Here is a 21164-nt window from a genome sequence, read left to right on the forward strand (position 1 = left end):
GAGTGAGCAGACCCTTAGCTAATGTAGCAAGGCTGGTTACTAAAGTAATGGAATCCTATCAGCAATGTTCAAGAGACTCTTATATTAAAGCTTTGGGTGTTGATACCACACAGGTGGGAAGTTTTTAAGAAAGCTATTCAGATCTTTTGATCCTGAGTATATCAGAAAAGAACTTTGTATTTGAATCAAATTTTTCAAATGGTCTCTCTTGCCGCCCATCAAAACTTGTGGCAAATACAGACAATTCTTGTAAAATAAATTGACAAGATGGATGGTTGAAAGTCAACGGTCAGCTGGAACCCTGTGCACTACTATATGGGATATACAATGATAGAGCTACTATGGAAATCAGTGTGATGACTCCTCAAAAATTAAAAATAGAATTACCATATGATCCAACAATCCCACTTCTGGGTACAGACCCAAAAGAACTGGGACCAGGGACTCAAAGAGAGACTTGTATACCCATGTTCACTGCAACATTTTCGTAATAATCTAAAGGTAAAAGCAACACAAGTATCGATGGATGAACAGATAAGCAAAATGTGGTATATACATACACTGGAATATAATTTGGCCTTAAAAAGGAAGGAAATTCTGACACGTGCTACAACTTGCATGAACGGAGGACATTATACTTAGTGAAATAAGCCAGCCACAAACAGCCAAATACTGCATGACTCCATTCATATGAGGTACCTAAAGTAATCAAATTCATAGAGTCAGAAAGTAGAATGGTACCCAGGGGCTGGGGGGAGGGCAGATGGGGAGTCACTGTTTAATGAATACAGAGCCTCGGTTTTGCATGATGAAAAGAGTTTTGAAGATGAGCTGCATGACCACGTGAATGTTCTTCACGCTGTCGAACTGTACACACAAAAATAGTTGAAATGGTTAAAATGGTAAATTTTGTTACCACGATTATATTTTACCACGATTAAAAAAAAAAGCCAACGGTCTTCTCTACTCACCATGGCATCCATAAAGGGGAAGGCAGCGAGGTACAGGAAGGCCCTTCTTGTTTTACTCCCCACTGACTCGTCCACATGGTGCAGCTTATTGATAATGTAGTAGCCTAAGTCACTGTAAGCTGCGAAGGGTCAGAGAACACGCGTGGTGATATTTAGAAAGAGACAGCCTTAAATGTTTTCTATCTCAAAACCTTAAAAACAATTTTCAACATAATATTTGTTTGTTGTAGAAAAATTAAAAAATTTAGATAAGCCAATAGGAGAAAGTCACCTACAATCTCATCTCTCTACCCAGAGGGGTCACAGCTAACACTCTGGGTTCTAATCACCCGGTTCTGTTACGGTGTGTGTTTTAACATAAATACAGAATCATACTATAAATATATTCTTTCTAAACCATGAACATCTTTCCATGACATGCTTCTACACTTTAATTCACTGGATTCCTTTCGGTGAATTGAATTCCTTTTTGTAGGTTTACTTAGTCTCAACTCGGTCTCCTATTATTCCACACTCACGTTGTTCCCATAATTTTGATTTTATAAAAGAATGCCTGATGGATAGATTCGAAGCTGGATGTTCACACATATCCTTAATTATTCACGAAGAGAAAATCTCTAGATGTCGATATGCCTTTTCAATACAAATTTTAAAGCTAGCTTTTGAACAGAGGCTAGTCCTTTTATTTCAGCTTTTAGGAGGAGGGTGGCAACTCGGGGTCTAGTCCCGCACAGTGGAATTTTGGGGCTCCTCCCGTGCTGGGATTTGTTACCAGTGTGACTGGAACACAGCAGGCACTCACCAGTATGGGCTGAATGGATGTGTACTTGCTGGGTGGGTATATGGGAAGAAAAAGAAAGCTCTTCCTAATGTATTAGCTGGGCATTCTGACAAATATTATTAGCAAAGACTCGATAAAATACTGAGCTATTTTCTACCTCATTGATATAGGCTTATATTACATACGAAAATAGTCTCTGTGTTTTTCAGTGTTTTCCAGTGTTCCACCAGCGGGCCTTCCTACTATTTTCATTCTCTTCTGACTATGGATATTAACGTATTTGACAGTGACAGAAACTGCTTCAAAATTGGAACAAAGCTAGAGTGCAGAGAGTCTCACTTTAGGCGAAATAATAAGTATTCCCCCCACATTTCAAAGTTTGGGGGACAACTTATTACCACATTAATTGGTTAAAAGAAATAACCCTCCATGCTTTGTCAGGCTTAGTGTTGAGTTATGGGAACAATCACAGATTTAGAGATGATCTCCAGGATACTGAAATGCCCGAATGGGAACCATGGCAGTGGGGGGTGGGGCAGAGGTGCAAGGAAGTGACGTCAAGGGAGGGAGGCTGGGATGGTTGTGACTTCCGGAGACCAAGTGGGGGCAGGGTGGGGGCAGGTGCAGGAGGAGAGCTCCAAGTCTTCCCGGGAGGGGCAGAGGGGAACAACCAAAAGGCCAACTGCCAGGTGAGCACAGGTGCCAGGTGTGCAGGGCAGGGGGGCCATCGGAGCCTCTGCAGTAGCAAGAAGAGAAATGCAGGAGACAGAATGGCATGTGGCAGAGAGAGAAGAGACCTGGGGAGATGGGATTAGTTACAGCAAGGGACGTGGAAGGAAGGGGTGGCTGTCACGTCCCTGCCGTGTGGATGAGAAGCCGTACTGAGATGGAAAGCGCATTAGAGGAGGCTTGACTTGACCCCGGCAGGCAGGGAGGGTGAACTCCAGCCTGATTTTGCAGCTATGTAAGAAGTGCATTCAGACACGAGCCAAGCTGGCCGCACCGCAAAGCCAGATGAAGATGTTACTTCATCACAGAAATGGTCTACTTTGGGTGCCGAACCATAGAAATTTTGTCTTAATGTTTATTGCTGCTGCTGTTTATCTGCACATTTGTTTTCATTCAGTCAACAAATGTTCACTGGGCAGGGACGTGTAAGGAGGCAGTTTCGACCCTGCCCACACCACTGCTGCCACCCCAGCAGAGGCCACCGGGGGCAGAGTGAGGCATGGCAAGTGCAAGAGCACGGGGCTGGCTATGAATAACTCGTGCACTAAGATTCCCTGGTAAAGGTCACAGCCCATATAAAACGCCAGCTAGGTGGACTTGACTGCAGTGGCCACAGCTGGGGACCATGGATCTGGTGAAAGGCTGAGATCTACTAGGGCCATATTATGGGCTGAACTATGTGCCCTCAAAATCCAGACGCTGAAGTCCTAACACTCACTACCACAGGATGTGACCTTATCTAGCAATAGGGCCACTGCACATAGAATTCATTAAAAGGAGGTCATACTGGAGTAGGGTGGGCTCCCAATCCAATATGACTGGTGTCCGTACAAAAAGGGGAAATTTGGATACCGAGACAGACACACACAGGGAGAATGCCATGTGAAGATGCAGGCAGAGATCAGGGATGCTTTACACACCAAGGAACGCCAACGGTTGTCAGCAATCTCCGGAATCTATGGGAGAGGCATGGGACAGATTCTCCTTCACAGCCTCAGGGGGAACCAACCCTGAGACACCTTGATCTCGGACTTCCAACCCCCAGAACTGTGAGATGATACATTTCTGTTGTTTAAGCCACAGTTTGTGGTACTTTGCAACAGCAGCCCTAGGAAACCAATACAGGTGGCTTCTGAGAAAGGGAGAGAAAGAATTATTTTTGTTAGATTTGGGGGCAGCAGCAGGAAAAGACAGAACATGTCAGTCTGAGCAGTTGAGCGCTGGCACATGGTTCGCATTGCTGCCTGGGAATAAAGTGGTCAACGGAATTAAGTTTCTCCACCCCCATGAATATGCCTACTTATTAGAATATTTTAACTAACACATCGGAAACAGTGCCTTTTATGCAGGGTAACTGCAGTAAATATTTAAAGTTTAATGGGGTCTGAAGGACTGCTGGGGGTTCTCAGTCCTTTCTCCTTGGGATGAGCCCAGCCCAGCTTTCTGACTCTGTGAGAAGGTGTCCCCACCTCCACCGCCCTTGCTTTTTTGACCATGTGCTGGGCTCTTCTGGGGCTCCCCGGGTTCCAGGATACTTTAGGACTTATGGGTCCAAGCCTCCTTTTGCTTCTTTTGACTTCATTTTAGTCTCTTCCTTTTTCAGCTACTAGAGAAGAAATTTGGAGGCCAAGGAAAGAAGCTTTTTCTTACTTCCTTCTACTCCTCCCCTACATAGTAGAAGAAGAATCTGATTGTAACTACAGAAGTTGCTTCTACCCTGAGAGCTGTCAGTGTAAAATCCCAGCAAGTGCTTACACCCACACTCTCCTGCCCCCACCTCCCTTTCTCCTGTGCTCCTGAGCTATGTCCAGTCAGAGATGATGGCTGGGGGTAATTTGTTTAAAGTATTTTGCACAGGGTGCCTAATTATCAAGCTAGCTGCCTTAGCAACATTTAGTAACCTTCAGCTTCTATAAACTGCCTTTCTAAGATTGTTCTGAAACAGCTTGTATTCTCTAAGAAGAGCAGAACATTATAAAAAAAAAATTAAACAAGGCTTTTGAGTAGATGTAAATAGATTTTGTGATGTCACGATGGCCTGTTTACAGGTAGGTAGACAGCTCTGACCCTGCCCAGACAAGGAGAAGCAGAAAGCGCCCTTCAAATCCATAGCTGCTCTGACCTCAGCCAACCAGCATGACGGGCTCTTTCTGGAATTGGTGGTTCTCAAACTTGTTCATCCAGTAGTTACTAGCACTTGTTGCAAACCATAAAATATTAATATTAATTGAAAAAATATACATATATTTTCCCACAGGCACTGAGGAAAAAGTTTTTTACTCCAATTTTAGTAATAGGATAATATGTGTATTTACAAGAGGTAAATTTGGGAACCTTTATTCTAATTAAAATCCCCATGTTCTCAGTGCTTAAAAGTCTCAAAAGTACGATTTGTTGACCTACTCTGTCCTGTTTATGAGGCTTTTCATGGTAGCAGGTAACTTCACACCTGTGTTTCTAATGTATTATTTCCAAAGTGTGTGTGTTCATGTGGCTGACAGGCCATATTTAAATCACTTGAACAAATATGTGTTGAATGACTTGTATGCGTCAGGCACTGTGCCAACTAACTCAGCTATGAAGGGGACAGTTCTGGGACACAGACATACAATATATATCTATATGTACCAGGCAACATTTGTCTGGAGAATATGGGAATGGGTGGTGTAAACACTGCTTAGGCCTCAGAGAGATATCATAAACCCATGTGTAACATCAATAAAGTAAATGTGGAGTTTTAACACAAGAACAAAAATTCTTTCTCATTGGTATCAAGACTTGGTAGAGTGGCGTTCAAAATAATTTATTTTAAGATATCTGCTTCTCTCTAGAGAACATGTCTTATTTATGTCTGAATACCCAGAATCTAGCCCAGTGTTTGCTGCATAGGAGATGTTTGATAAACGTTGACTAAATGCTTGAATCCATAATCCCCAAAAGAAGTGATTAGGGTCACTTCTTTGATAGTAAAAATGTCCCCACTGTTTCCCTCCTCTGTAACGTGATTCTGCAGCTCTGCCTGTCAAAAGCTGGAGTCAATTTCTCTACCCTTTGAACCTGGGCTGGCTGTGACTGGCTCTGGTCAGTGGTGGGCAGTGGGCATGATGGTGGCTGCTTCCGATTCTTGGCCTCAGCAGCCTGTGTGCATCTATCCTGCCTAGGAAGATGGCCACAGCCCTCTCACAAGTCTGGGCAATGCTAGTGGAGGATGAGAGACCGCATGGAGGAGAGCTCGGTGGTCCCAGCAGAGGCTGTCTAAGCCAGCCTGCAGTCAGCTGAAAGGCCCCCAGGGAGCCAGGATCCCCAGAGCTATCTCCTGACCCTCAGCTGACCACGGAGCCACGAGCCCAGCCAAGTCCAAAAGAACCTCCCAGGCAACCTGTGGTCTGGTGAGAAAAGTACATGCTTGTGTTTTGAGCCAATACTTATTGGGGTGGTTTTTTACATAGCAATAAATTGTGAGACTATACTGAAACTGTCTGTTCATTCCTAGCACCCTTGTTGGTATAAATTATGTCAAATTGTACCAATTTTTACAGAGCTGGTTGATATTCAATGAATAATGGAAATGTTTGAAAAGAGAAGTCTGGCAAACAGAACCAGTCTAGAAGTTACTTCAACTGCTCACTGTAGGAGCACAGGAACCCGCAAAAGTTTCATTCCCCTGAGTTCTGCTGGCGACCTGGGCTGCTTCACAACACTGAAGGGGCTTTGCCAGTCACTGTTGAGAATAAACATGTAGAGAAAGCTAAAATCCACAGCTATGGTTTCTACATCTCCGTGAATTGGGAGGTCATGATAATTTCCATGCAGGTAAAGTGAATTTAGACTCAAATGAAACCAAATACAAGGTCAGCAAGTTTTCCTCTCTTATAGATTGATTAAGAGGGAGAAACAGGGTAACACCTGCACCAAGACCATGGACCTAAATTAAGGCATGGTGGTGGTAAACCCTGTGCTCTGTAGTTTTTAAAAATGGTATCTCATGGACTCATCTATAATTAAACTTAAAAAGGTGACACTTACTGGCAGTTGCCCAACAAGGGCCAAGAAAGCCTATGAAGGCTCCTGCAATTTGGGTATCTAGAGCCAGGCTATGAAAAGTAGCTTTTGGGCCAGTGGATCTTCCATACTTCGAGTCTGCCAATCCAACATGATTCCTAGTGTCTACTCACTTGGCTCACTGCATAAGGTTTGGGTGGGTGGTAGGTGTTGCTGGGTACATTTCTGGAGCCATCTTTCTTTCACAATCTCCACCAAGCATCCCTGGGGAAGTGCCTGCGTGTCAGAGGAATCCACCCCAGCCATATCTGGGGAAACCCATAACCATGTGCACACATCTCAGTGATGGGAGAATGCCTAGCTCACCAGTGAGATCCACAAAGGGGGAAAAAAAACAAAAAACAAATATGAAACGCAAGGAAAAAGAATCCCGTAACTACAGCAAATGTAATGAAATGGACCTAATAAAAGATTCTTTCCTTCATTGGGACAAACACAATTAATAATGGATGACAAAAGAGCTTTTAGTGCTCTTTGACCTGAGCCTATTTCAATTGTGCTACTGTGGCCCGATAACTGATGCACAGAGAGGACATTAGGCTACTGAAAACAAGGAGCTACACCTGCAGCTGGCGATGTTCACATCTGAAACCTCTTGTAAGTGAAGAATATCATCCAGGGATTGGTAGATTGTGAGTAAAGAAAAGTATGGAGTGTTGAAGTTTATCCAGACTGGGAAGAAATCTAAGACAGGGATCACACTGGGAATCAGGCTTTCTCCAACGCCTGGAAGCATCATGGAATACACAATCTTTGAAAGAAATTTTAGAGTACCAAACCAAGGAGATGATGCAGAATGATAAAGTACAGCTAATTTTTATAAATATAAGGAATTTCTTTAGAAACCACCAAGTTATAAAGAAGCAAATAAGCAGAACATATAGACCTTTATTGGTTAAAGCTGAGTTAAACATACTTACGTGAACACTAGAATAAATCTGCCTTATTCAATATGGTTGTCCCTGAGATGTCACAAAAAGTGCCCACAGGTGTCAAAGGATCTCCAGGGGACTCGGCACACAGCTGTAGGCTGTCACCATCATGCTCTCCCTGCCTGTCTCCTCTCTGTCCACTGGACCTCCCCACTCCCCTCCCTTCTCTCCAGCCCTCCTTCCCTCTTGTTCTCCATCAGTCAGCTGAGCTCTTCCTAGTCTCAGGCTCCAAAGCCCCCTTCCCTGGCTCCCTGCCCCAGCCCTAGCACAGGGCGTCCACCCCAGGACCTGTTACATTCAACCCTGAACTCTTGCTTCATTTCTTCCTGATTTATCAATGGGCAGCCACTTCTGCCTTCCACACCTTATCCTCTCCAAGAGCTCCTCTTCTGCTTGCTCGCTGTCACTGTGCTCTCTCACATCCAGGGGAGGTTTTTAACTCCCCCCACTTTGACTTTGGTTTACTTCTGCCATCTCTAAAAAGCTCTCACTGGCTGAAAACAGTGTTTGCCAGCATTCTTCTAGAAATCGGCACTAAACACATGCACACACTTTCCATCAGCTACATCTACTCAGGAGAAGGGTGTATCTGGCCACCGTATCTTTTGTGCCTACCTCACCTCTATTCTCAATTTGTGGTCAATTGATCCTCGGATGACATGCACAGGCTATGTGTTCAGTACGTACTTTGCTGAACCACCATATAGGACAAGTGGGTACTGGATCATTTTCATGGTGAGTGCAGCAAAGGGCAACTCTTACTCTCACTTTTTTGGTCTTGGGAAGAAGAGTTTATGGAATAAAAGCCCCCCACATTCAAAGCAGGAAGATGAGCTCTGGTAACACTAGGGGTGTATATCACTTTACAGTAAAAATGGTTCGCATTCATATTAACAACATCCTACGGGAAAATGAATGAATTTTATCAGCGTTTGAGAAATATTCTCATTGAACGAGCAGAAGGCATCATGCTGGGGAAAGTTAACTAATATCTTTTTTTTTTTTTTTTTGACTGGTAAGGGAATCGCAACCCTTGGCATGGTGTGGTCTGCACCATGCTCAGCCAGTGAGCGCACCGACCATCCCTATATAGGCTCCGAACCTGTGGGCTCGGTGCTACCAGTGCCGCACTCTCCCGAGTGAGCCACGGGGCCGGCCCAACTAATATCTTAAAGAATAAAATGAATGAACAGGTATAGTAGGAAGCAAAGCAAAAAGGAAGCAAGGAATTGCCCATTAAATCGAAAAAATGCAGAATGCCACGAGTCTGATGGGATGGAATTAACAAATGTAACAGGCAAGAAGAGTCACCACTGGGAATTCTATATGACTACAGCAAAATATTAATTTAGAGCACAGGATTAAATTCTTGACTCTATTTTGTACCAAAGATGAGAAAAACATTACAAAGGGTTGGGCTGAACTTCAGCTCATCCTTTCAGAGGCAGTTAAGAAACGCCCTAGTAACAAGGCCTTTCAGTCCCAGCCCCCAGGGGAAAGAATCTCTTCCGGCTCCGTGCTCTCACATGTGCTTATGTAAATGCCATTGAAAAATCAGAACTTGATAAAAATAAATTCATTAAGGTGACGAAGAAATAGCACCCATGGAAATGCTTATGGTGATTAGACTAGTTTTGCCAGAATAAAGGAACACAGAGGAACTAAGTTTAAACCCAGAGTTCTCTGGTTCCTATTCCCACTCTGTGAGTTAAGCACGGTGGATTTATAACGCGTGGCGTCTTGTACTTACGGTAGGCCCCACTCAGGAGCTGTTCATGCAGGGACTACACGCTCATTTCAATATTAGCCCTAGCAAAGGTAATGAGGACTGCCCGAGGTCGTGCAACGGCTTCTCAAGTCAGATCTGTTTGGAGTCTTTGCTTTTTTGTTTTGTCTACATCCATGCTCCCCTGTCATACTTATCCAAGAGCTGACTGTTAAAACAGAAATGTAAGTAGCTGTCTTCAGCATCACTAAGAAGTGAAAATAGGTTTAAGTGTCTGATGTAAAAAGACTGATAGCAAAAGAGAACCCATTCACCTATTTAGAAAAGCTCCCTATTTTAAAATAGTATGGCTTTTTCTCAAATATATACCATCTTTGAAAATGGCCCAGATCAAATCTAGCTGCAGAAATTCTTCAAATACAGGTCCTTGTACAAACATTCAGTCCCGAGTTAGCGTTCAGGGCATACACTGAGGGGAGGTAGGTCATCTCCTCTCCACCCCAGGCCCCGGAGCTCCGAGCACAGATTCCATGACCACATCAACACCTGGGCTGGATACTTGGCCCATCACCAGACTTGCTGTCTTCTACACTGTTCTTAGCATGAAATTCTATGCCACATTAACAAGGAAACCACAAAGGCCTAACCCTATTTACTTTTAGATTCGCAGTTATGTGAGTAAAAATTAGCTGTCATGTGAATACACTGTAAATGGTTTGCTTAATCTTCTGGCTCCTTCATTCAACACTGACATTTGTGCTTCTCATACAACCAGCAATAATTTTAGGGTACACAATGGGTTTATGAACATTCATGGTGTTCTATGCAACTGGCTTTAATAGATGTGCCACTCAATTTTTATGCCAGGTAAAAAAGCTGTTCTAAAGCTAAGAAGTTCCAACATCATGCCCTTGGGGTGTTATCAATACCAAGAAGATAGCAGAAGTAGAACTCCAGTCCTGAAGCAATGTGCTTTTCTAAGGTCGTGGTTAAATCGTAGGCCAGTCACTGTATGTATGATATAGCTTTCTTGTTTCATGAAAAGAATGTTATGCCAAGAGTATTTAGTCTTGCCTATGAATAAAATAGAATAATGAGGGCCCAGAACAAATTAATTTAACAAATAAAACAATCTGTTATCTGTTCTCACTACTGATAAACATTAATTCTAAATAACCATCATTTGATGTTTATTCTTCAGATTCAATGAGTCTGATACACATATCTCTAACAAAAGCACCTGCTATTTTGTGGAACTTACAAAATGCTGTTCCTAGATAGGATCATCTGTTTGTGAAATCACCGCCCCCCCACCCCCACCCCGTGACTTTGGGAATCAGAGACACAAAACTCCAGCTTTCTAGAAAAACACACTATATTTTCTTGAGGTAGGAACACAAACTCCTAACTGCCATCCCCCAAAATTTTCCTAAGAAATGTTTGATAATTCCTGAAGATCACTTATTCCAGTAAATATATGTAGATCAATGAAAAGAAACAAGAAATTAACAAAGCTAGACCTCACCTATCAGGGTGTGGAAGACGGCAGCAATGGCACCCGCCACCACCATGCACAGGACAGCTTTGGTCCTGTCTCGCTTGCTGTTCACAAACACCAGGCCCACGTTCTTAAAGTCACTCATGGGTCCCGTGAAGAACTTCATGAGGGAATAGGCCAGCCCGTAGCTGGCCAGCATTTCCACCGCATCTTCCTTGACAGCAGCGATGCCCCGGTTCAAGGCCTGTGAGGGGAGAAAAGACAACCCATAGCAGTGTAAGAAATGGAGTCTCATTTCTGGGGCATCACACTTCTAGAAGCAAACTCAGTAGACCTTGTTTCTGTAGAAACGCTCAGCAGCTTATAGGGTAAATCTCACTGTAATTTGATAAAAGTTATTGATTTTCATGTTAGCTTCAGTTTGGGAATCTTTTCGTGGGGGAGATGCCTGTATGTCAAGATTAAAGTTATAGAAAAAAACAAGCATGTATTTTATGTTAATATCAGAAAACAATTCAAAGAAGTTCTGATAAAATGTTGATTTTTAAAAAAACCAACATGTTAAAATTTATTTGTAGGCTGAATTCCCATAACAGAATAGGCATTCTGGAAACGAGTCAGCCAGTTTATATGGGGTGGGTGATGGGTTCTTCTTTCCTTAATGAAAGTATGTGTGTTCACACGTGCACACGTAACACTGGGTATGTGTTTTGTGTGTACCTTCATGGCGCAGAGTGAGTACTATGCTATGAAAAAAGGTATTGAAGGAATTTATGATACCATCAATAGATGCTGTTCACCTGACTGTTACTGTGTTTTAGCTTGAAATACAGTCCCGAGCTGTACGCAGACAAATATGAAAAGAACACATTTAGACTAAATACATTGTTTTTGTATAATGCTTGCTCAGGAAGATATGGTCATAGAATATTCTGACTACTTTACCCATCTTCCACAAGAGACCCTCTTAGGCACTGGAGGTCTTGTTGGGATGGCATTTCCAAACTGACTTTCCCACTTAGTAGATAAACAACACAGGAGATAGTGGGAATGGATGTCCAGGTAGGGAGAACTTTCTAACTCAGATGTTTCCAGAACATTGCCTCTGTCATCAGGAACAGGCAGCTGGGCAAGAGAGTCAGCTTTCTGTACGAGGGGCCATCAAAAAGCTCATGGAAAGATTAGTATTAACTTTCAATTCCATTTTTTCATGAACTTTTTGAAGTACCCTCATACAGTTAAATACTTTAAAAAATAGACTTTATATTTTTAGGGCAATTTTAGGTTCACAGTGAGTGGACAGTACAGAGGTTCCCATTTACCCTCTGCTCTCACAAACACGGCCTCCCCCACTCTCAGCATCCCTCACCAGATGGTACACTTGTTACAACGGATGAACCTACGTTGACATGTCATTATCACCCAAAGCCCTAGTTTACATTAGGGCTCACTCTTGGTGGTGTACATTCTGTGGGTTTGGGCAGATGTAGAATTACATGTATCCACTATCATATGAGTATAGTCATATTTTTAAAAATGACACACAAAGTCTTGGCCTGCCTTTGTCACTCATTAAATATGGGCACAATCACATTTGTAAAACCCATACTCAGTATCTGCTACATAAACTCAAAGCAGAAGAAATGAAAGAAAAGCATTTTTCCTGCCTCCTCCCTATTTCTGTTAATCAGAGAGCTGTTGACACAAACATACAGTTATAGCCACAGTCTGGGGCTACCTTGTCATACTCGTTAAAGCTAATTTGCACAGCACTAAATGGGTGCTTGAAAGAGGAAAGGCTGAATATAACAAATGAATTCAAGAATTAATATTCAAACACATATAAGATGTAAGAATCATGCTACATTATAACAAAACAATCTATTGTGTTTCATTGAATCTAAGACACTGTCAATTTTAAGTTTACATTATTAGTTTACGTATCACTAGGAAAGAAAAACACTTCCAATTATATTTAAATGCCATTAGTTGGAAGATGTATCCAGATTTCAGAGACCCTGAAATGTGAAAGCAAGAAGAAAAGTATGCCTCAGAATCTATGAAGTGAGGTATTAAGAAATTCATTAGTTTCAAAGGCTGATCTGGGTTTCGGTCCCTACATCCAAATATGGTGACAGCACTCTCAGCACAGGCACAGGAAGAACTAATCAGCAAAACTCAAGGGCTTCACATTCGTTGCCTTTCCTTTGTTTTATGCCCTTTACAGGAGACATAGCTGACTGATAGAATAAAAACTTACAGAGCTGATCATTCTTTGCAAAGCACTGTTAGGAAAAAAAATATATTGGCAGGAGAATACCAATGTGTAAAAATGATTTTAGAAAAATCTAGAATGAAGATGTATAGTAGCTGTGGGAATTCATTATCATTCTTCTGACAAAGTTACAGGCTAGTTTCAGATCATTGTTTCCAATTATATCTCTAATTTTCTTTGCCTTTTTGCCAGTAATAACTTGAAAATCTCCTAAGTACCTTCTTAAATTCTGCAGAGCACACTTGCCATGACACCTTTCTTTGAAATAAATTTTTCCTTCTACCAAAGTTGATCGAATACTTTAACACCCTAAAACAAAAGAAAAACCAAGATGCTCCTCGATAATAACCCTGAGTTCAATGGGCACGTGAGTAAGAGGGCTCCTGCTATGTGTGAAAACTTACCACTTGCTAACCTGCCAAATGGGTCCCTTTGGACTTCTGTGGTGGACTCTGTTGGTGCCCCACCCTGTCCCCTGTGTTGGGCAGTGCACCCCTTCCCAGCTGCTGGGAGCTGGCCACTAATGGCTCACAGCTGCCTCCTTCTCAGGGAGAAGGACCCCAGCCACTCTGGGTGGCTTAAACACACCTGACCCTCACATCATTACCCCCCTACCCCCGGCAGCACAAAGCCAGTGACTGGCTGACACAGCTCCCCTGCCTCCATGTGGCACTGCTCTGGTCCAATTCATGCTCTAGAGTTCCTGGGGGGTCAGGGGGAAGCTAGTCTGCAGGGACGACCACATCTTTGCCTCATTTGTCCCCATCGCCCTCTCCTGAGAGCCCCTGCTCGATAAGTCACAATGCACAAGAATCCACACACACAGCTTTTGCTTCTAGAGAACTTAAAACAGCTTCTCATTACTTCTCCCTCAGATGCTGAGGACAGTGTATGGTTTGTTGTCTGTCTTTCCCATCCTTCCCCAAATCTATGATTGTGAGTGGTTTACTTATTTTTATTACTCAAGTGTGTTAAACGATATAGATTATGTACAGCACAATTTTTAAAAGCACCTACTAGTAGGACATCTAAATAAGGACTAGAATTTTTATGTGTTTTTTTTGGCAAAACTTTATTTTTGGCTAAAATGACATCAGTCCTGGCTGGGGCATCCACTGCAGTGCTTTCTATTTCCACCAACAGTTCCCTGACTTGAGTCCGAAACCCAGGGCTGAGGCAGGTGAGAAGAAAGACGGGCACAGGTAGTACTAGCTCTGTCAGCAAGACTGCAGGAGAAAGTTTCATTTAGCTCAACAATTATGGTAATTTGCATAAAAGACACAGCGTTTAGAGTCATGCAGACTTGAGCTGGAATCTGATTCCATCACTTAACTGCTGGGTAGCTTTGGCCAAGGTCCTTATTCTGCCTGAAAGAACCCAAGCGATCTCAGATGGGATATAGGTAGTGTACAGGGCACCAGGCAGTGCCTGGCCTAGAAAAAGCACTTAAAACAGGCATTTGTCTGTTTTGTTTACCACTGTACACCTTCCAATTTGATAACACTGCAAACACTCCAATTCTCCAATATTTGTTGAATGAATGAATGAGCAATTTTCTACCAAGAACTTTAATGTTCAAACTAATTTTTATGAACTTAAAAAAAAAATCACATTTTACTTGTAAGATGTTATTGCTTATAAGCTTTACCATTGATTTATGTTTTTAATGACCACATTAAATGGACCACATTATTTGAAAAGCATATCCTGATCTCAAGAAACACTGAAATGCAAGAAAAAAGCTTCAGAATTGAGGATGTGCTACATTAATGTTATTTAATTAACATTATATTATTCCCATTTGTAGCATGCATCTCCCCTAATTTGTTCAATTCTTAATTTCACGATTTTCTTTTGATACCAGAAATAATAAGTTATTACACTTGTATAGTCTATCAATCATTTCAGACTTTGCCGTTCTTACCTACCCATACATAATTTTGCTCTAGTTTATGGCTTCATTTGCACACTTAACTTTTTAATTCTACTGGAACTTATGATGTGAGTTATGGATTAAAATTAACTTCTCCAAAACCACTTATTGAATAAACCAACCACTGCCCATTTATTTCTGATGGTTTTTTGCCATTCACTAAGTTCTTAGTTCTTTATTTGCTTACGATTTCTTTGTCTGTCTGTCCGTCTGCTCACCCTGTTTATCTATGTTCCCTCCCTGACATTGTGTCATGTATCTATTTGTTATTTATTGTCTGTTTCCTCTACCTGAAGGTAAGCTCCAGGGAGCCGAGAACCGTTTCACCACTGGCCGCTCAGACCGACAGCACGGTAGGGCATCACGTGAGAGATGATCAATAAATATTTGAAAGGATGAAATAAAGTTGTACAAACAGTTTAAACATTTACTGGGATCTGTACTGAAGAGAGGAAATAGGGCAATGAGCTTGCCGCTTTGTCGGAGGAGCTTATTTAGACAGACAAGGCAACCCCTCGAAGGAGGTGACATCTGAGCTGAGACTGAAGAACAGGACTGAGCCACTGGGCGAGGACCTGCAGGAAGGCAGATGCCCGCAGGAGGTCTTGGTGTTTTTAAGAAACAGGAGTGGGGTCAGGAAGAGAAGCGGAGAGGGGTGGAAGAAAGGTTTGGAAGAGCAGCAGCGCGGAGGTCATTCCAGGTGGCGATGGAGAACGTGTGTCTTGTTCCGGCGGTGGGAAGCCACGACAGGGTCTGGGCAGAGGCGGGAGAGAGGCTTGGGCCAGCTGCGGTGATGGAAGTGGACGGGAGAGGGCAGGGCAGAGACGGGAGGTGGACAGTCCTGCAGGAAGCCAGGTCAGAGAGGGTGGTGGCCTGGACCAGGTGGAGCAGTAGAGATGGAGAGAAGCAGATTGATGGAGGTCACGTAGATGGATCTGGTGATGGCTGCATGGTGGGCGTGAGGACGGGGGAGAAATGGAGGATGACTGTTGAGATTTTTGGGTTGAGTGGCTGTTCTGCTGGTGCAGCTGTTTTCTGAGATGGGGACACTGGGGGAGGAAAAAGCAAGAGCTCCACTGGGAGTCTCGTATTGAGTTTGCAGAGAAGTCACGTAAGATAGTCAGCTATGTGAATCTGGAGTCCAGGGGAGCCACCTGGGCTATGGATGTACACTTGCCAGTCATCAGCATGTAGACAGTATTTAAATCCAGGGGACAAAATGAGGTCATCTAGAAAGGATATATATAGAAAGTAAAAAAGTGCCCAAGATTCAGCCCTGTAGCACCCTAGGAATAAATCTAAAAACACTAAGGGTATGGCAAGGCTTCTGTGTTCTCCTGGTGTTGTGACTGGGCGACAGTTTACTGCCGGGTGGCTAGCTACTATTTTCTGGCAACATCACTCCCAAATACTGCTGCATCTCTAGCTGAGACCAGAAAGAAAAGTTGCCGTGGCTGGTAAAGAGGAGCAGCTATGATCCTGAAGTCCAGCTAAAAAAGTGTCTATGGAATGAATTAGGTAGTAAAGCAGAATCTGGCCCAAGACATTCATAAGTACAGAGGTTCACCTGCTGTTCAGAGGCAAGCATCCAAACGTTCACGGGCTTTCCAAAGAAAAGACACTGTATTTTACGGCCAGATCTAACAGCACTCCAGCAATTGTAAATATGAAGCTGCCTTTAGTCACAGCCTGGGCTGGTCCCAGGTGGCACGGCACAGGGCCTTTCCTCTCGCTTCAGGGTCTCTACGCCGCGGGACCTCAGCAATGGAGAACATCTGCCTTAAAAACACATCTGCCTCCAGAAAGCACTGAGTGGGTCCAACGTGCCTTTGTACCTCTCACTCTATGCCAGGCTCCTGGAGTTTGTTGCCTGTTCCCCCCCCCCCCCCACAGTAAGTTAGCAAAATCACAGGATATTAAAAAGTAGAAAATACAACCTCGGGGAAATGACTACCAAATCCCACAGGTATGAACTGATCTCCCTGGTATGAACTGCCTAGATCATTAAATCTTCAATAGACATCCTGACATTTTAAATTTGGGATCTAGAGACCAGAAAAAATCTCTACTCTGCAGACTGAGATTCTTCAGGGCAAAAGTCACCAACCAACTCACACCCAATTCTGCCAACCATTTGATGGCAATGTTAGCACCAAGCATTCGTTGCAAGTGGGGAAGAGTGTTGTACCCCTTGGGTCCAGGTGGTGACTCTTCCTCCCTGAGTGTAGGTCTGGGGCACAGGTTGCCCAGCTTATCTCCTGTCTGGGAAACCTGGGAGGCACTGCTGTGTAGATAGGTCATTTTTCTGGGTTAGTACAGAAGTTGAGCTGATGAACCCCAGCCATGGCCACTGCGACACAGTGGTGTGTAGTCTGAGTCCCCTGGGCCTCTGGATGAAGATATTCTTTTCCAATCCTCCCTGCAGTTTTGATGGTGGTTATCAGAACCTGGGCATGAGCTTGGAGGTCCTGCTCAAATGGATAGCACTTCCCTGCCTCTGCCATAGTCATCAAATAGTTACCTCCACCTGCAAGCAACTTCTGGCTGCAGGTGTCCACCCACCAGATGCCATGAGGTGAGGACACCTGCAGCTGCATTTTGCTTGGGGTTGTCCCCGTCCTTCCAGTCCTGCAGGTGGGGTGAGCGTCCTCAACTCTCCACGCTGCTTCCAACCATTACTTTTCTGCTCTTCTGTACATTCCCTGCCTCTTTGAGACCACACCACCCAGCCTGTGCCTCTCTAATCTCATCTCCCCTTGGAATTCCAAGTAGCCAAGTCAAGTGCCTTTGGTCCTTTGGACTCTCAATGGGGATTCTGCCACTGGCTTGTAATCTCTGCAACTCAACTCTGGAACGTTTCAACATTTGTAGGGTCAACCCAGCCAATACTTTCTCAATTCTTTGACCTCCTCCGTGCCAATGACCTTCTCTACTCTGCTTCAGCCACCCACTCTTATGGCCACACCTTTGACCTCATTGTCCAGAGTTGTTCCACCTCTCAAATTTCAATGAAAATCTCTGGCTGTGCTCTTCTGCCATTTCAGCTCTCTGTTTCTCCCACTCCATCTATTCTAAACTTCATTAAATTTGTCCCTCTCCTGGCTCCCTGTCTTCCCTTCCTTACTATTCTAGCCCACATTTCATGGTCTTCAATTTAACCACACCCTTGCCAGTACCCACAACTCACTGTCTACAGATCTCTAGCCTCAGATTCATCTCATTATTTACCTATTCTACTCTTGTCAATATTTGTAGACTTCTACTTGGGCTTTGAGAGCTGCTGGAATCAAATACACAAAAACACAGTCTTCTGCCACTACACACTCACGGTCTCTGCTGTCAGCTGTGCAATCATCCTTCTAGTCTTTTCCATTCCCTTCCCTCAGTCTTCCCAGGCTAAGGAATCCTGAGAAAAGTATCCCCTATTACTCAGCAAATAACCTCTTACTTCATCAGGAATCCATCAGGAAGAAACTAAATTTCTTGTTGCTTCTTGCCCTAAAACAACAAAACTCAACAAAACATCTCTGTCCCAAACCCTTCCTCATCTCCTCTCTCCTGTTACAATAGAAAGGCCAGTGTGACTGGGGTGCATCTAGGGCTACCTGTCTGGGGCTCTGCATTTATGTCCCTCTGACATTTTCAGGAGCCTAATTCATATTCACCATTTGCTCACCTGTTTGTCTGATCCTTGCTACTTGACTGGCTCCTCCATATCAATGTTTACACCTGCATAAATCTCTTCCATCTTGAAAAGAAACCTTCTCTCAATTCCATGCTTCTCACCTTCCCTCTGTGCTTGGCAGCAGCCTGCATGGCCCCACTATTCCACTCATCAGGGTGGACTGTGGTTGCCTCTTGCTGGGGACTGAATGTCTCCCCCGAAAACTCATGGAAGCTTGATCCCCATTGTAACAATGTGAAGAGGATAGGAAATCTGATTACAGTATTTGAAAGGTGGGGCCTTTCAGAGGTAATTATATTGTGAGGACTGTGCCCTCATGAATGTATTGATCCATTCATGGAGTAATAGGTTGATGGGTGTGGTTCTGATGGCTTTATGAGGAGAGCAAGTGAGAAGGTTAGCTCTCTCTTGCTCAGCCCATTCTCACCATGTGACACCCCGGTCACCACAGGACCCTATAGAGAGTTCCCACCCAGAAGAAGGCTCTCACCAGATGTGTTTCCTGGACCTGGAACTTCCTTGCCTCCAAACTGTAAGAAATAAATTTTCTTTAAAATCACCCAGTTTCAGGTATTCTGTTATATGCAACAGAAATGGACTAATACACCTGTTTACTTGACTACCCACCTTGCCAGTCTTTTGACTCCCTGAGGAAGGTACTGGGCTTATTTGTTACCAGTTTTCCTGCATCTACTTAGTACAATACCTGAAATTCAATACGGGAACAAATGAATGTGTTAACTGTGACACATAACTTACGTCTGCGCATTCATAAAGAAAACCCTCCAATAGTAGATTTATTTTCTGGGTAAAAAACCTGATTTTTAGTAAACATGTACAGTGATGACAGTAGCACTGTACATGTTCATGTAGTTGATATTTTCTCAACAGAAAGGCAGGGGCTTCCCCTGTTCTTTCTACAATGTCACACGGGCACCCAGTTGGCTGCTTAAGTGGAGACTCATGGACACAAATAGAAAGCAGCACTGAGCTACATAATAAGCCTCTTAAGTGTAAAGCTTAAGCAAAACTTTTTCCAACTCCCTTTTTTTTCATTTCCTTTGGATACTCACTGGGATACAGGACAAAGTGTTCCCTTATGGAGTTAACTCCTGTAACAGAGGTTAGTACCATAAGGAGAAAACCAGATGTTTAGGTTCAAAGGATAAGGGAGTCCTTTCTGACCAGACCCTGAAGAAGCTGAGAGAACCATCAGAAAACCAGGGAGGTAATCTCCAAATTCCGAAAGGTGGGTGCCTGTTAAGAGCAACAGGGCGCTCAAGAGAGATGGCCGAGCAAGTCAGGCAGTGCCAAGAGCTGGTGGGCCCTGATCTTGGAACTGACGTTCATGGCCACATGGTGAAAAAATGATCACGTTGCTCATATGGAAATGGCTTTTCAAATTATTCCACAAAAAGGTGTCCAGTTGGAAATTAGTATTATTCCCCCAAATAGCGAGAGACTATTATGTGAATTGCTGAAAGTCTCGTTTTTTCACTGTTGGTAAGATGAAGACTTCCTTCACCTGCCTCCTCCTACACTAGAAAATCCAAGGAGACCTAAGGGCTCAGTAATCATTTTGTCCTGCTAGGAAACAGTCTAGGCTGCCACCTGATCTCTGTCTACAGCTTCAAAGATGCTATTACAGCTATTATGACATGAAGTAAACTGATCATTGTAGCAGATAAAATACAGTTTAAAAATATTTCTTAAGCCCTAAGTCCTCAGCAAATTTACATGTGTGGAAGTGTGGGAAATTCAGAAGTGCATGTCTAGGCAGAGCTACCTGTGGGAATAGCTTCTTCCAATGACACAGATAATGACCAACTTTGAATTTCAATCCTCTCAAGGAGTCTGGGTTCCTGTAATTTTCCACTGTTATTGTTCTGTTTGTCTGTGTTTTCAAAAGTAGTTTGGGTTAAATTAGATCACTTGTCTTCCCGGTAGTTTTCCAGCCATGTTTTATTTTCTCAAGGATCTATATGGCTCTAAATGAGACACCCTTGCTCTGTTTAGCTGGAGCTCTAACCACGAACTTGACACCCACACATGAAGGTGTGGTTTAAAGGGAGCGGCGGTCAAGTAAAGCCTGGTCTCCTTCGTGGGCAAGGTTATTGCCCTGGGCAGTGCTGTCCACATTTAGTGCTTCCTGAAAACTCCAAGACAACACCAGGCAAGTCCAAAATACAACACTGGTGTTTTCTGTCACTTCCCACACCTGGAGAAGAGTTTCTATAAAGAATAGAGACCAACTACCAAACAGGGTATGAGGATGTTTAGCTAACTCAGTTTTCTCCTGTGGGTTTCTTCAATATGTCAGGAGAAATAAAATACATTTTCCTGTATGACTTCTTCATCTGAAAATATGTTCATTCATTAAAGGGTATATTCTAGTGTCATAGGACCCTCCTCAAATCCTCCTGATCTTTCCCTTTTTTTTTTTTTTTTTCCTGATCTTTCCTTTAAACATAAAACTTATTCACTGGCTAAATTTAATTTTAATTCAAAATGGTAGAAGGTTTGGTGAGGAAGAAATATGACTAGGAAAATTCTAGTGTACTTTAAAAAAACC

At 43.3% G+C, this 21164-nt stretch overlaps 1 protein-coding gene across 2 annotated transcripts in view; it reads right to left on the bottom strand.

The window, feature by feature from the left end:
• ANKH (ANKH inorganic pyrophosphate transport regulator) overlaps positions 1–21164 on the bottom strand; it is a 142222-nt gene that overhangs the window by 50689 nt on the left and 70369 nt on the right. For both annotated transcript variants that reach the window (XM_063083470.1, XM_063083462.1), the window contains exons 2-3: positions 10727–10943; positions 972–1090 (exon numbers count right to left, since the gene is read on the bottom strand). In XM_063083470.1, the coding sequence (XP_062939540.1) occupies positions 972–1090; positions 10727–10943 (336 nt within the window). The remainder of the gene's footprint in view (positions 1–971; positions 1091–10726; positions 10944–21164) is intronic.

This window comes from Cynocephalus volans, chromosome 2, assembly GCF_027409185.1.
Source record: "Cynocephalus volans isolate mCynVol1 chromosome 2, mCynVol1.pri, whole genome shotgun sequence".
NCBI classification, from domain to species: domain Eukaryota; kingdom Metazoa; phylum Chordata; class Mammalia; order Dermoptera; family Cynocephalidae; genus Cynocephalus; species Cynocephalus volans.